At 33.7% G+C, this 16,910-nt stretch overlaps 1 protein-coding gene across 47 annotated transcripts in view; it reads left to right on the plus strand.

Moving 5' to 3' along the window:
* Positions 1–16,910, plus strand: part of RBFOX1 (RNA binding fox-1 homolog 1) — a 2,817,840-nt gene that overhangs the window by 2,759,494 nt on the left and 41,436 nt on the right. For 37 of the 47 annotated variants that reach the window (XM_056804034.1, XM_056804033.1, XM_056804032.1 and 34 more), the window contains one exon: positions 5,101–5,140. In XM_056804034.1, the coding sequence (XP_056660012.1) occupies positions 5,101–5,140 (40 nt within the window). Of the gene's footprint in view, positions 1–5,100; positions 5,141–13,823; positions 13,867–16,910 lie in introns of all 47 variants that reach the window. The other 10 variants (XM_056804035.1, XM_056804037.1, XM_056804078.1 and 7 more) reach the window with 1 other exon arrangement.

The raw sequence follows: 16,910 nt of genomic DNA on the forward strand, positions 1-16,910 counted from the left end.
AGAGCAGTACTCACGGAAAAAATTATATCACTGAATGTGGAGATCAATGAATTGGGCTTGCAACTTAAAAAAATTAGAAAAACAAATTAAAAATCCCCAGATAAAAACTAAATTGGAAATCCTAAAATTTAAAGGAGAAATTAATCAAATTGAAAGTAAAAAAACTATTGAACAAATAAATAAGACTAGGGGCTGATATTTTGAAAAAACAAAATAAAGTACTAGTCAATCTAATAAAGAGAATAAAATCAAATTAACAGTATCAAAGATGAAAGGAGCAATCTCACCTCTAATAAAGAGGAAATTAAGGCAATTATTAAGAACTACTTTGTTCAATTATATGGCAATAAATATGACAATGTAGTTGAAACTGGTGAATATTAAAAAAAACATAAATTGCCCAGATTAACAAAAGAGGAAATAGAATTCTTAAACAGTCCCATCTCAGAAAAAGAAATAGTATAAGCAATCAAGGAACTTCCTAAGAAAAAATCCCCAGGACCAAATGGATTCACAAGTGAATTCTATCAAACATTTAAAGAATTACTAATCCTAATTACTTGGAAAAATAAGCAAAGAAGGAATTTTACCAAATTCCTTTGATGACACAAATATGGTATTGATTACAAAGCCAGACAGACCAAAAACAGAGAAAGAAAACCAAAAACTAATCTCCTTAATGAATATAGATGCAAAAATCTTAAATATAATATTAGCAAAAAGACTCCAGCAAGTGATCACAAGGGTTATTCATTATGATCAGGTGTAATTTATACCAGGAATGCAGGGCTTGTTTAATATTAGGAAAACCATCCACATAATTAATCTTATCAATAATCAAAACAACAGAAATTACATGATTATCTCAATAGATGCTGGAAAAGCCTTTGACAAAATACAACACTCATTCCTATTGAAAACACTAGAAAGTATAGGAATAGATGGGCTTTTCCTAAAAATAATAAACAGGATATATTTGAAAATATCAGCAAGTATCATCTGCAATGGAGATAAGTTAGAAACCTTCCCAATAAGATCAGGAGTAAAGCAAAAATGCTCATTATCACCTCTTTTATTCAATATTGTACTAGAAAAGCTAGCATTAACAATTAGAGAAGAAAAAGAAATTGAAGGCATTAAAGTAGGCAGTGAGGAGACTAAACTATCACTCTAAGCAGATGATAAGATGGTATACTTAAATAATCCCAGAAAATCAACTAAAAGGCTAGTGGAAATAATTAACAACTTTAGTTAAAGTTATAGGGTACAAAACAAACCCACAAAAATCATCATCATTTCTATATATTTCCAACAAAATTCAGCAGCAGAAGTTAGGAAGACAAACTCCATTTAAAATTACTCTAGACAATATAAAATATTTAAGAATCTTTCTGCCAAAACAAACATAGAAACTATATAGACACAACTACAAAACACTTTTCACACAACTAAAACTACTCCTAAACAATTGGAAAAACATTAACTGCACCTGGGTAGGATGAGCTAATATAAGAAAAATGTCAATCCTACCCAAATTAATCTACTTATTCAGTGTCTATCAAACTACCAAAAATTTTTTTTTATAGAATTAGGAAAAAAATTATAACAAAGTTCACTTGGAAGAACAAAAGATCAAGAATATCAAGGGAAACAATGAAAAAAAAAGTGAAGGATGGGTGCCTAGCAGTACCAGATCTTAAATTGTACTATAAGGTCTTCAAAACAATATGGTACTGGCTATGAGACACAAGGGAGGATCAATGGAATAGACATGGGGTAAATGACCTTAGTAAGCTAGTGTTCAATAAACACAAAGATCCCAGCTTTTGGAAAAATAACTCTTTGACAAAACTTCTAGGAAAATTGGAAAAGAGTATGGGGAAAATTAGGTTTACATCAACATCTTACACCCCAAGATAAATGCAAAATGGGTAAATGACTTAAATATAAAGAGTGAAATCATAATGTAAATTAGGTGAACAAAGATTAGTATACCTGTCAGATCTGTGGGAAAGGAAGGAATTTAAGACCAGGCAAGAGATAGAGAACAATGTAAAGGGAATGACTTTGATGATATCAAATTTAAAAAGTTTTGCACAAACAAAACCAATGCAACCAAAATTAGAAGAAAAGCAACAAACTGGGAGAATATTTTTATAACAAAATTCTCAGACAAAGTTTTAATTTCCCAAGTATATAAAGAACCAAGTCAAATCTACAAAAAAATCAAGCCATTCCCCAGTCCACAAATGGTCAAGGGACATGAATAGGCAATTTTCACAGGATGAAATTAAAACTATCAATAAGCACATGAAAATGTATTCTAAATCCCTCCTGATTAGAGAAATGCAAATCAGGGCAACTCTGAGGTACTACCTCACACCTAATAGATTGGCCTATATGACAACAAAGGAGGGTGATTAATGTTGGAGGGGATGTGGCAAAGTTGGAACACTAATACACTACTGGTGGAGTTGTGAATTAGTCCAACCATTCTGGAGGGCAATTTGGAACTATGTCCAAAGGGCTTTAAACGAATGCCTACCCTTTGATCCAGCCATAGCACTGCTGGGTTTGTACCCCAAAGAGATAATAAGGATAAAGGCATGTACAAGAATATTCATAGCTGCTCTCTTTGTGGTGGCAAAAATTGGAAAATGAGGGGATGCCCATAAATTGGGGAATGGCTGAACATATGTGGGTGATGGAATACTATTGTGCTCAAAGGAATAATGAACTGGAGGAATTCCATGAGAACTGGAACGACCTTGAGGAATTGATGCAGAGTGAGAGGAGCAGAACCAGGAGACCTTATACAGAGACTGATACACTGTGGTACAATCGAATGTAACGGACTTCTGTAATAGCTGTAATGCAACAGCCCAGGACAATCCAGAGGAACTTGTGAGGAAGAACACTATCCATGTCCAGAGAATGAACTGTGGAACCAAAAATACATTAGAAAAAATATATGATTGACCACATAGTGTGATTGGGATATGATTAAGGTTTTGATGTTAAAAGATCATTCGATAGAACTGCTTGTCAGCTTTGGGACGGGGGAGGAGAAAGGAGTGGGTGAAGGGGATCTTGAATTATGTAGCCATGGAAAAATATTCTAAAAAAAAAAAAGAATGAATGGAGGAATAGGTTAGTGACTCAATGGATTGAGAGTCAGGCACAGAGATGGGAAGTCCTGGGTTCAAATTTGACCTCAGACACATCCTTGCTGTGTGATCCTAAGCAAGTCACTTAACTCCCATTGCCTAGCCCTTACCACTCTTCTGCCTTGGAACCAATGCATAATATTGATTCTAAGATGGAAGGGTAAGGGTTTTAAAAAATACTCTTTGTATAAACTCCTACTCCAATGCTTATCAGATGTATGATTTTTACAATTTACATTATCATACTAATGATTTGTACAATTTACAGTTTACAACTTCAGATGAATTGTTTTTTATCAATAATTATTGTCAATCACACAGTCTATAATTATCACAATTATCAAGAATCAAGTTTTTTATCATATCTTTCTATATCTTGCTCCCCACTCCTCACTACTTCCCCAAATGTTCCCAAAAGGGAACTATAATAATGCAAGTTAGAACAGACCTATTTTGAGAGTTTTGAAATCTGACTCTAGCTCTGAGCTGCAGAGACATATGTGTGGTTTGTTCTATTGTACAATATTCATTTTGAAGCCCCTTAGATGATCCCGCATCTGTCTCTTGAAAGGCAAAAACTATGCCCATTTGAAATGAGTAAAGAGAACCCAGATAATGGTTCAAAACATTCTTTTAATATACCAGATTAGGCATTTTTCCTACTTATCATGTAGGATCCTCAACTTTATTTTGAGAAAATTAAAATAAAAACCTCAGAAAGCCATACTTGACTACCTCCCAAGTATTGATAACCATTTCTTATCTACAGTATATCAGGCTTTAGCCTATCAGCTCTGAAAAGACTCCATTGGATGCACATTTTGAGTTCTCTGCTAAATCATCTTAAGAGATATTCATGTGTTTTATAAAATGATTTTTCTTTAACAAACTGTTGATTTGGGGGTAATATTAGCCCTGATACTAAAATCCAGAAAGGCATTTGGTGAATGTGGGCAGATTTTCTATTTAAATATTTTCTCCTTTAATAAATCACATTTACATATTCTGTCAGCACCAGGAATCAAACGCCTCAGAAAAAAATTAATCAAATAGATTTCCTAACTTGCAAAATGCCATTTGGTCCCTAGATAACTGAGATACATTAGAACATGTATTGGAGATCTTTGGCCTGAGCTAGACCAAGAACATTTGAGAATTGTCTCTGTCATATTTTCTCTAGAGTGGTCCTTTTCTGGCAGAGATTGTGATTCAGTAAAGATAGTTTTGTGGAAGTTAATTAAAAGTCTGGGTTGGGCTGATTTAAATTGGAAATGAATAATTCTAAGAATGTGCAGGTCATTTTTCATACATCAGTCATAGGTACATTTTGAGTTTTGGAGACTGTTCTCAATTTACAACGTGGAATGAATGATAGCTATCTATAAGAAGAACAAAAATACCTGTGATATGTAGAGGCTATAAGGAAAGTCTGAGGGATTCTTTAGTTTCATATTTTTAAACTATGCATTTTAAAGTAACAATCATTCAGCTCTTCTCCATTACATAGACATAACCAATAAGCTACAGTTTCCAGGCACTTATTTGCCAACATATTAAGCAGAAAACGTGAAGCTTGACTAAATGGAGAACTAGCTCTCGAAAGTAGCATTTGCATGGGCTTCATTGGTTAAAACTCAACGGTTTCTAAATTTAAAAGTTATGTATTTCTACATTTCCATTCATAAACACTTGGCAATTTGATATATGGTACACCACCATTCCCTGCTTCTTGGCCAAAAGAAATGCAAATTTCCTTTTTCCCAGCTAGAGCTATTGATATTCTGCCCAACCTCCTTAAGCAATGCGAACACTGTCCCCTTTATACCTTTTTCATTCTTGTGACAAGACTAACCTCACCAGTGCAGGGGTTGGTGTGTTTGCATGTGGAAATGCACTAATATGGATGTTTTTCTTTGTGTGTGCATCCTTGCAGTGTTGTTTACCAGGATGGATTTTATGGTGCAGACATTTATGTAAGTATTCATTAATGTGCATGCTGTCCTTGTACATTCCTGGAGTCATTCTTTTTACAAGTTTGCTATGAAGCTGTACTCTATTTTTTGTTTTCTTGGGTTTTTTTGTTTGTTTTTGTTTTTTAATTTCTTTTCTCTGGACTGTTAGAAAGAATTGAGAGAATTACACTTAAGTTGAAAAACCTTTCTGTTCACTATAGCTTTCATTGTTTAGTAGAGCCAAATTAACCTTTCCATCATCTCCTAAAAGAATACAGATTTAAGAAAAGATTTCTCTTTTGTGAAATCAATATCTCCTCCTTCCTCACTTCATAAAAATATGCTCTCCAAAGTTGTTCAATATGCTCCCTTCACATTAATACCCAGAACTACCCAAATGATCTTGGTTACTCATTTGTAGGTTTAAAAGGTATTTTCATGGCTCTGTTTCCATTTTTATTTGTTAAACACATTTTATTAGGCATTATTATCAATAGTAAAAAAATCTTATATAACCTTGAAATGAGTAGGAAAGTGTGTTAAATTATTATAATGAAATATAATCTAAATTTTTGTTGAACATCAGTGTCCTCTATGCCATCTATCTCTCCCTCTCTCCCTGAAAATAAAAATAATCTGACTTAAAATTTTACTTAACTTTCTTTGTCCTTTTTAACTTCTGGAAAGTAGACTTAAGATAGGTCAGTTTGTAATTAAACTTTTTATTCTCTTAGAGAGGTTTTATCATCTTAATTATTATAGCATCAACCCTCAAAATAATGATATAAATTAAATTGGTGGGGGCATTTAAAATTCAGTAAATGGCATTTAAAAATATTGCCCATTTGTATTTTCAGTCACTCAAGAAAGCACCTCTAAAAGACTTCCTAGTTAACGATATTAAACTAAATACATGAAAATAGTTCACATTTCTGAGAGGGTATTTTGATGAAAGAAAGTAAGGATAGTATGTTGTTGTTTTTTACTTAATCCTTTGTAAACTATAATTTTTATAATATGAAATTATTTTTAGAAATTCATGTAGATAATGAAATTATTCCAGCCCTATTGATATACATTTTTTCCCTAGTAAGGTAGGGTGCAATTTAGAATTTTTGAATTGTAAAATGTTGAGGAGGCCAACTTAACTGCTTGTTGTTCACTATACTACAGCCCATAAAGTACTTTAACTACATTTATTCAATACCTTTGTGACCTTGGGCAAGTCCCTGAATTTACTTGGGTTTCACCATCCTTGTTGGCATAGAGTGTTGTGCTAGATGACCTATAATTTGACTTCCAGCTAGAATTTTAATGTCTTTATTAAATATAAACACCAGATTTCCTTAGAATTAATACACTTCTTATAAATATCCGAGTAAAATTAAAACTTATATGTGATATATCCTAGCTTCAAGAAACGTAGTCTTTTGGCCTTTCTAAAAGAAACAATAGTTACCTCTTAGACGTCCCTAGTCACATATAGTTTTCTTTAATGCTCCTTTAAAATGAGATTCGTATTTTGTGAAGTTTAGAAATAATATAAGAAAATTATTTTTCTAAGATAAAATTCTATAAAGTTATATATTCTATGAATATGTATATTGATTTCCAATTTCTACTATTTAAGGGGTGGATATAACTTGTTTGTTGACTTGGATAAGAATTTGCTGGGAATCCTTTTTTTTACCACTAAAGAAAAACCTTCTTTCTACTTGATAGAAGAAAAACAGGATTGGGAATTAGGGAATTGGAGTTCTTTCTATTCCCATATCTGTTTCTAATTACTGATGTCATTTGCCTCAGCTTCATCATTTGTAAAATGAAGATATCAAATTAGATAGTCTCCAGCTCTAAAATCCAAAAGTTTGATCTTCTACATTTTGTCCACCTCCAGGAGACAAATGTCTGCACCACCATAATAAGAACTAAAAACATGCTTTGTTCTTATTTCATCTAAATAATAAGTAATGTATTAGCCTTTTTAATATAATGGACCCCTTTGGCAGGACTGATGAAGCCTCTTGTTTCCTTCTTAGAATAATATTTTTGAAAGAATAAAATATTTTTAATTGAAATAAGGATGCATATAATGAGATTTCCCCTTCAAGTTCACAAACTCCCCCCCCCCAATCTATCTATAAACTCCAGGTTAACATTAATTAAAGGAAAAAAGACCCACCTGACTGACACTATGGATCAGAAAGTTACTTGTGATGCTTAATAAAACGTTCCAGACAAAATGGACCTGTTAGTAATTAAGGAAACGATAATCACTACAAAGAATGATCTTTTTAACAATGAGGAATGAAGCTCGGTGTTAGATTCAGTAATAGCTATGTGTGTTGTTTTTTGTTTTTGTTGTTTTCCTGAGGAATGGGTGGGGGAGGTATTCTTCAGTTTGTTTATGGCTATCTACCATTTCTCCTCCTCTACCTCTTCCAGAAAAATGGGTGTTTCCTCTTTTATCTGTGTTATATTGTTATATCTACCTGTAATGTGTATCAAAAGAGACTTAGTGAGTTATACATATATAGAAATTAGCAGAAAGGGAATCAACAGCTGGTTCAGAATTTATGTTCCTGCTGAGTACTAACTTGTATGAATGAGCTTTTGGCTGATCTCGGAACACCTACAACTCACTTAATAAGGATTTACAATAGTATAAACTGAAGCTTTGTGAGGGGAAAAAAAGATTCTGAAAGGAAAGTAGTAGCATTAAGAAGAGTTGAAAACAGTAAACTCTTTGAGGGAGAAAAATAATTTGAATAGCTAGAAACACTAGGTAAGCAGAAGTATTAGGGAGAGGGGAGTACAGAGAGAATTGTAGCAACAAAAGGACAAAGCAAAATGAAATCAAATTAAAAAAATGAGAAACAGACAAAAGAGGTGCCACATAAAGAAGCAATAAGACCAACACAGAATAAACACAAGGCATCTATTTATGAATGAAAGACCTGATGCACTTATGCTAGAATTTACTAAAAATTTCAGTCTTCCTGTGAGAACACTGAATTCCATAATTCATTTTGACTCGAACCAACCTGAGATGTGAAAAAAGTGTTAGATTAGGTGAGAACATCTCAAAAAGAAACTCATAAAGCCCATAATTGTAATATCACTGGAATGGAAGCATATCACTTTGGGAGTAGGTCAAATTTCTAGGTATAGAGGATTCAAGGAAAATTCCCAACTGTATAGAGCTTCTCTTTTGGATAAATATTGATTCCTGCAAACTCCCCCTGCCCCCCAAAAATATACAAACATTTGTATATTTGAAAGGAGCCCTCAGAATACCTGTGTTTCGAAATTCAATTCTGCTGAGTAGCTTACTAAGTTTAAAGCAAAAAAAAAAATCTTTTTTTTTTAGTGTTCTAGTAGAGTAGGGCTGGCAAGTTTATGTCACTGATGCCACTGAATGGCAATAGAGGAAATTGTGACACTTTTCCATGCCCCATCGCATATCTCTTTCCCTTTCCTTCTATTTCCACCCCATCTATTCCCTTTGCCTTCTTCTACTCCTTTTTTTCCCCCTTTTTTCCCCTCTTCTCTATCCTTGCCTCAAACTTGCCAGTTCCACTGGAAGGTTATGTTGTGATAGTAATTGTGGCTTATATTTATGGCCACAGATTAAGGCCAACTACCATTAGTACTTTTCATTATCTTTTTGTTATTTCTCTCCTTTATTTTCTATCTAATATTTTATTAGGAGAAAAGTTTTAGGGGAAACATAATAAGCAACTCCAATTTGAAGGGTTCTTATGTGGAGGTGATAGATTTGTTCTCTTCAACTGTAAAGGGTAAAACCAGATTTAAAATGTGGATGTTATGCCAGTATAAAGAATTTAGTACTAGTCATCACTGAGTCTCTTGATCCGTAAAGTGGAGTCCAATGATATGAACTGAATGATCACCAAAGTTCCTCCCTAAATTGTACGATTCTATTAGATTAGGCTATCTAGCAATAGAAAAGGCTGCTTTGAATATTAGATATTCTCACTTGACATACGTTGAAACTGTGAAGTTGTAAAAGGTATGCTTGTATTGAGTAGAAGATTGGCCTCTAAGGCAGTTTCAACTCTTAGGAGTCTCTACTATTAGGAATGAGTTAGTTTTCATCTTTACTATTTCCTCATCCAAGGATTGGAGGTATTTCGATGAGCAGGGTATGATCATTTATGTTAGATTAGACTTTTTATTCCACTTTTTAGTTCTTTCCCATAATAATAGTTGATGTTCACATAGTGCTATAAGATTTATAAAACATTTTACACTCATTATATAGTCTGAATTTCCCAACTTTGTGAGGAAGGTACTATAGGTAGTATCATTTATATTTTAATGATGAGGAAACAGACACTGAAAAATCAAGTGACTTGCCTGTAGTTAACATAGCTAGTAAGTATTCTAGAGAGGATTTGAACCCAAGTCTTCTGACTGCCCAAGATCAGCACTTTATTCCCTCAGCCATGTTGCTCTCTATGATCTTTCCTCCACAGTGATTCACATCAAGCCCTTCAACTAGCCCAGGAATGAAAAACTTTGGTGATTATTTACAGTTATTAAAGGCATATCTCTACAATTTTTTCACACATGCAACCAAACTCTATCATTTGGTGCTATTATACTTTTGAGGGGACTTTAAAATAGTATCTTGCATAATATGCAAAGATACATTGGCATAAACCCTTATCCTAAAGTTTATACATTTTTACCTATAATAGACAAAGGCTTCAAAATATCCAAAAGAATATATTTGTTTTCCTTGATCTCTACCCCTTTCTCCCCAATCCTTGTCCAGTTCTATATTTGGTTAGGACAGTGGCAAGGTCCTTCAGAAGAAAGGCCTCTATGCATTGGAATCAGTTCTTTTGGGGTGATATAGCTAAGTATCTGGCAAGAACTTATGGGGAAACTACAGAACCATCAGATGTTAGCAGTAAGTCAGAATTCTAGGTTATTTACCTGGATCTGATTAGAGAGAGATATGTAAATTTTAAAGGGAAAAAAGAATAGAATGAGTCACCTAATATTGAGAAAAATAGCAATTTTAAAAGGACATAAAGTTGATAAGGATCTGCTAGTAAGTCAAACTCCTATTTTCAGAAAGTTGTTCATAGAGAGCATATAGTATTAGTGGTAGCAATAAAACAACAGCTGGAATGATAAGAGGCAAGGGGGGGGCATAGAGATGGAAACGAGAAGGAATTGGATAAAATTGGATAAAAAGTGAAGCATTGGATAAAATAATAATGCATTTAATGGCAAAAGTTTACTTAGGTCACAAACATGCCACCCTTTGTGAGAGTATTATTCAGTTTGCTTTAGAAGTCAGAGGGCATTACAATTTGCCTTCAGATGGACAAAGCGGGTATAGGTAGAGAGAAGACTGGTTTACAACTTTAAAATGAATTTATTTGTTGCTTGTGCCTTGAAACAGTATGACTTCTGAAGTAAGTACTGAATCACTCGATTTGATAAATAGTGGATGGCCCAGTGTGAAACCTCATGCTGACACCACTCTTAGGTGTCTTTGTTGTGGCACCTCCTTATACATCATAATAGAAATTGTTTGGTTCTTCAGCAATTAAATTCCACTAAATCATAGCCAGCCTAGACCCAGTTTATAACTAAAGCTGAGGGTCATCTAGGAAGCTGTAAAGAGCACCATAGGCCAAGATTCAGTAAGACACGAGTTCAGATCTAGCCTCAGACACTTAGTAGCTGTGTGACTCTGAACAAATCATTTAACCCTGATTGCCTTGGTTTCTTCATTTATAAAAAGAGCTGGAGAAAGAAATGGCAAACCACTCCAGGATATTTGCCAAGAAAACCCCAAATGGAGTCACAAAGTATCTGAAACAACTAAACAACAGCAACAATATCAGCAATAGCAAATAATACCGTAATGAATTTGTAGACTGGTATTATTGTAACACATAAATACAAATACTTAATAATAGAAAATACTATTAAAAATCATAGTATCACTCACAATTCCAAGTTGATGTTGAGTAGTGGAAAAAACACTGGCTTAGGAGCCAGAACATCTGGTCCAAACTCTGGCTCTGCTTCTTACTAATTATATTGTCTTTGGCAAGTCACTTAACCAATCTGTGTTTTAGTTTCCTCATCTGAAAAGGATTGGATTAGATAATGTCCTAAAGTTATCCTGTAATCCTCAAGGCCCCTGGTGGACAATAGTGCCAATTACCAATTTTTTACTTGAAGTAATGCCTTCCGTCCATGGATCTGAAAGCCAAAAAAGAGCAGGCTCAATCAATATAGCAAGACTGAAGGAGAAAGTATGGCTCAGTAATAAGCACCAGAACTTCTAATTCCCTGAAATATGACCTTAACACAAATCTATTACATTCAATATATTTATGGAGCCCCTATTATTGTGCTAGACACTTGACTTGAGGAGGAGAATATAAACATGTAACATGGACCTATTGCTCTTTAGGGTCTTACACAAAAGATGTATTTTATGGAGACACAAAAATACCTATACCTGAAATATTTAATGAGTAGAACAAGGCAAGATATTCTTTGATTTTGGTGAGGGAAATAATGTAAGAGAATCAGTCAATATCTGTTAGCAGCAAAGCCCAGCAACTCATTGATCTTAACACAGGCCAGGGTTATTCTGAATAGTGAAAATAATTTGAGAAAGCAATCCAAAATATTAAAAACATAAAACTTTTAAGACAGAGCTCTTTTAAAACAGAGTGCTTATAATGAGTATCATTAAGACCTTTGAGGACTTGGTGTAGAAGGTCTCCTGTCACATAAAAGAATAGTGCTAACATGAAATAAATTTTTCATGGGCAAAAGGTTTTTTACCCTCCCCCCACAACCCCAATTCTCTACTACTATGCATAGAAACCAAAAAAGAAGTTATTCAGTACATAGAAGATATGTTAGGCCTAAATGAATTACCTATGGCAAAGAGTTTTTCCATTATTGTTCAAGGATACTATCTAATGTTCTTTATGAAAAGGAACTAAAAATAACGGTGCAAACGATGCAAAAGTAAAGTGCAAACTATTTCATGAGGGGTACTCACGTCCTTAGTTCTTGGGTTGAGCCAAATGTGCAAAGCCTTGTTGGCCTTTTATAATTTATACAAAATATATTTAAATATAGAGCAACAAGGTAGCACAGTGGATAGAGTGGCAGACCTGGAGCTGGGAGGACCTGGGTTCAATCTGGCCTCTGTAAATATAATAAATGGCAATTTATAAAAATAAAATGTTTATTGAAATATATAAGGATAACAAGGATTTCTAATTCTAAGGGATTCTAAGTCCACCCAAATAAACTCCCTGGTTCCACAAGGATCTGCCTCTCCTGTGTTTCACAGGCTACACTAATCTTCTCTGATACGACTAACCCAAATTTATACTATCTAAATAAAACTACCACTATTATCCTTATAATTCTTACCTTTGCCCTCCAGCCCTGAGAGAGTCTCTCAGAGTATGTCTCTGCCAACTGCCAGTGACCAACTCTCAACTGCCAGAGTAATTGACACAGAAAAACATTTATAACTGTCAGCAATTGAAATTAACACACTCTCTCAGCTCTGCTTCAAACTCCAGTTCTTTCTCAAGCCAGCCACTTTACTTCTTATCTCTAAACTAATAAAACAATATTCATTTTTGAATATTACCCTTATAATTTCACCCCTTCGAGCATATGGAGAGATAAAAAACTCTCCTGTATGCTCAATATTCTATGTAATTCTAAAGCCATACCTAACATTATTATTATATTTATTAAACATAGTGTTAATCTTATACTTATCCTATTGTTATTACTATACTTTATCTATGCTAACCTGTACTAAGGATATAAATGAAAGAAAAGAAAATTTCAATGAAATATGTCCTAATTGTGTTAACTTGGGCAAGTCAGTTGAGCCCAGTTGCCCAGCCTTTACTAAAATTCTGCCTTAGAATAAATATTTAATATTGATTAGAAGACAGAAGTCAGTGGTTAAAAAAAAAGAAATATATTCAAATATGATTTAACTAGTACTCTTATATCAAAGTCCTGATTAGTGTGAATAATGTATCCCTGAAAATGGTGCTAGTATTCAAATTTGAACTTAATTTCTATTTGGCTAGGACAAATTACTATATTTTACAAAATTATAACTTTGAAAAGTATGAATTTGAATGTGGGCAACTACTTAGGGGGACTTTCCACTAATTTGAACTTCACCAAAATTATCTTACTTTATCCACAGTAATTAGGCCACAATCTAAAATTCTCAGAGGGTCTTACATGCAATTCAAGACAGGAATACCTCCCTTACAAATGTGTAGTTAATATGACCTGTTTAAATATGTATTGAGGAATCAGAAGCCATGAAATTATCATTTCTCTTTTTTAAAAGCATATCAATACTGTATATAGCTATTCTGTTTTATGTGTTTTATATTACTTTTCCTTTTTGTGAATTTCCAATTAAAATAAAATCTTAACTAAGATTCTTTCAGAAAATATCTTTTTTATGTCATTTGCTTTTGGTTTTGATCACACCTATCTCCTATGTATGTATAGCTATGAATAGATTGATCTATATGTTAGTAGAAGCAAACTTGTAAATGAATTGCTCTGGGATTTTGTCTGACTTAAGCATCTTTATTTACTTCATTTTTTGCATTGAAAACATTACATTTCTGTTTCCTTATAGAGTAGTGTATCAAGAGCCTGTGTATGGCAATAAATTACTGCAGGTATGAAGTCCCAACTGATGGAAAAACTCATCACTTTGACTGTGGATTTGCTGTGAAATCCTACTAACAAGCAAACTAAGGGGTGGGGGCCTTTTTTCATACAGGAGAAGGAGGAAGGACATAGGCAACTGCATTTTTCAGTTTGGGTTTTCATCATAGAACCTAAATGAATATCTAAAAATTTACATTTTTATCTTCTAACACTGAAAGCATAGCTACACTGACCCAAATCACATTCTAGACTCTACAAACATGTCTTGTGGCCCTCAGTGGGAGATTACTTATTGGTAGTTTACACACCAGTCAGTACTGGTCATTCAAATCTTCAGAAGAGCCCAAATGACCCTGCAATTTTTTCTTGCCTGGAAATACTCAGCTTCAAGCCAGATTTGCCCATTGTTAAAACCAGTATTTGATTTGGTGATCTCACTGAAACAACTCAACAATTCAGAGAACAAAATGAGTTTTTACACTGAGTTGATTGAATATTTGCCCAAATGGAATAAAGAATTCCATCCAAATGGTCAAACATATAACCTTAATTGAGCCTCAATGTCAATTTAGTTTTCTTATGTTTTAATGCAGTAAAGTAAAGCATTCTCTGCGCCATCCTATTCATGGTTCATACATTACTCCAATTTCCTCAACATTCTTCACCATATTGAAAAAATTCCCCAGAAGTTTATTGAATTTACTGATCTAATAAAGGGAAATGAGGTAGTGGAACTATTAGTATTTGGCTACCAAAGGATGCAAAGCTTTTGGCCGTTGTCATCTTAAACTGCAGTAAAACCAGAAAATAAAAATGGAGATCAAAAAAAGTAAAAGTAGGAATTTCTAAAGTCTAAGACAACTCAAGCTAGTCTTTCTCCGCCAGTTATTGGCCATCTTCATTAATAATTGATGATGGCAGATAGAGTACCAGGCCTGGAATTGTGAGAACTTCATTTCAAATCTGGCCTCAGATACTTCCCTAGCTGAATGATCCTTGGCAAACCTTTAACCCCAGTGGCCTAGCCCTTACTGCTCTTCTACCTTAGACTCAATAATTAGCATCAATTCTAAGAAGAGAGTAAGGGTTTAATTTTTTTAATGTATGATAGCTCAAGTTAAATATTCTTAAGTAAATTCATTTTATCATAGGAATTTCTAAAGTTCTAGAGAAGATATTAATTTGATAAACTTAGACCCAAACATGTAGAAACATGTCATATTGTTGAGATGAACTTACATGATTTATGCAGCAGAAAGCTTCACCTTCCCTCTCCCTATCTCTTGCTTGCCCATTTTAAGAGAACCCAGCATATAAATTATTAAACAGATAAATTAGCAGAACTGTATTTTACTTCATAAAAGGATTCACTTAACAATACTTTTAAATAGTAAGATCTCCCTGGCATATTTAGAATATAAATTGATTTATAGAAATTTGAGCTATCTAAAGAAGCACATTATCCCTAAGGCCTCTATTTTGAGAAATAAAGTCCAACTGAATTTTAAATACAGAATGATTCTACTGAACTATACTCTATAGTTTTTAAGACCCTATAGCTAGCTATCAGATTCAGACTTTCTCTGCCTTACCCTGGATAAGTCACACAATTCTGATTACTTGTCCAAGGCACTAGAGCAAAGGTGTCCAGTTTGGCAAATGGGAGTAGTAAGAGGCTGAGTGCCACTGGTCCTAGATTAAAATGTAATTGGTAAATGTTTAACAAAATAAATAAAAATAGAATCCAACATAGATAATGTTAATTTGTGATATTTCTGAGTCAATATATGGCCTGCAGGAAACCATTTCTTTTGAGTTTGATAATTCCACAATAAAATTTTATGAAATTAACTTTCCAAATGGGCTTCTTGTAACCTTACTATAGCTATCATCCCCCCAGAAAGAAATGCAGGAATTTGACTTTTGATGATTGTATATAGGATTTCATACCACAGTGCTTTTAAATAGCTAAATTTATATTTACTATTTACTTAAAACTTTATGCTTCCCCTACAGCATCTGAGAAATAAATGTTAGAAGCTACAGTATAAAATTAAACTTTGCATTCCATCATTTTCCTGTGTGGGTGTAATACAAAACACACGCACACACACACACACACACACACACACACACACACAGAGTTGTCAAAGGATGTCATTTATTTTGAGGAACCAATTCTACGTGAAAATAGCTTGGCCACGAGGTAGTTAGGCACTCTCCTTGCTAGACAATTCTATGGAATCTTGAAAGAGCCCTAGTTATGCTCAGTGAGCTACAAAATATGAAGCAATAAAACTGATTAGAGTCACCTGTTAGAGAAGCAAATTAAAGTAATTTGTAATTTTTTGATCATTTTACAGAATGTGCACATGTACACTGAGTTAATGCACAAATATGTCATGCTCTTAATAGGAATTTCATAGAAAAATTCAAAGTAAAAAAAATTTCTTAAAATGCAGGTGTCAAGGTTCCTAGCCACTCAATCCATTTTTTCCTTTATTACTTTTTTCAGTTATCAGCTAGACTTATGGTCAAGACCAAAATGTACTTCTATTATTTTTAGACTCATTTTCTCTTTAGGATGTTTATAGATTGTTGCCTTGACTTATGAATGAGATATTCTTTGAATTGACTTCTAAGAAACATAGGATTCAGTTCTCTCTTACATAGAGCCAGAAATATCTTCTAGCATTACCACATCCCTTAAATATGACTAGATATAGGATTCCATTTAAAAAATTCCAAAGGCCTATGAATTCATTAGGTAGAAGGGCTGCAAATATTATGGCATAGACTTTGTGTATAGTCCAAAAATGACAAAACAGATCACGTGGTCTATTTTCAGCCATTTTCAAGATATTAGTCTCTACCATCCCCATATCTGTTGCTACTGTTGACTGATATCCCTTCCAAATTAGAAGGAAGGAACCCGTAGTTTCCAAGTATTGTTGGACATATGTGGGACCATAAAAATCTTTACTAAGCTGTCATACTTACTGAGTTGCAATTTCTCACATATAATAGTGCTCATGGAAGAATTCTGCCAGAA

This window comes from Monodelphis domestica, chromosome 7 (genome assembly GCF_027887165.1).
Source record: "Monodelphis domestica isolate mMonDom1 chromosome 7, mMonDom1.pri, whole genome shotgun sequence".
In the NCBI taxonomy this organism is placed as follows: domain Eukaryota; kingdom Metazoa; phylum Chordata; class Mammalia; order Didelphimorphia; family Didelphidae; genus Monodelphis; species Monodelphis domestica.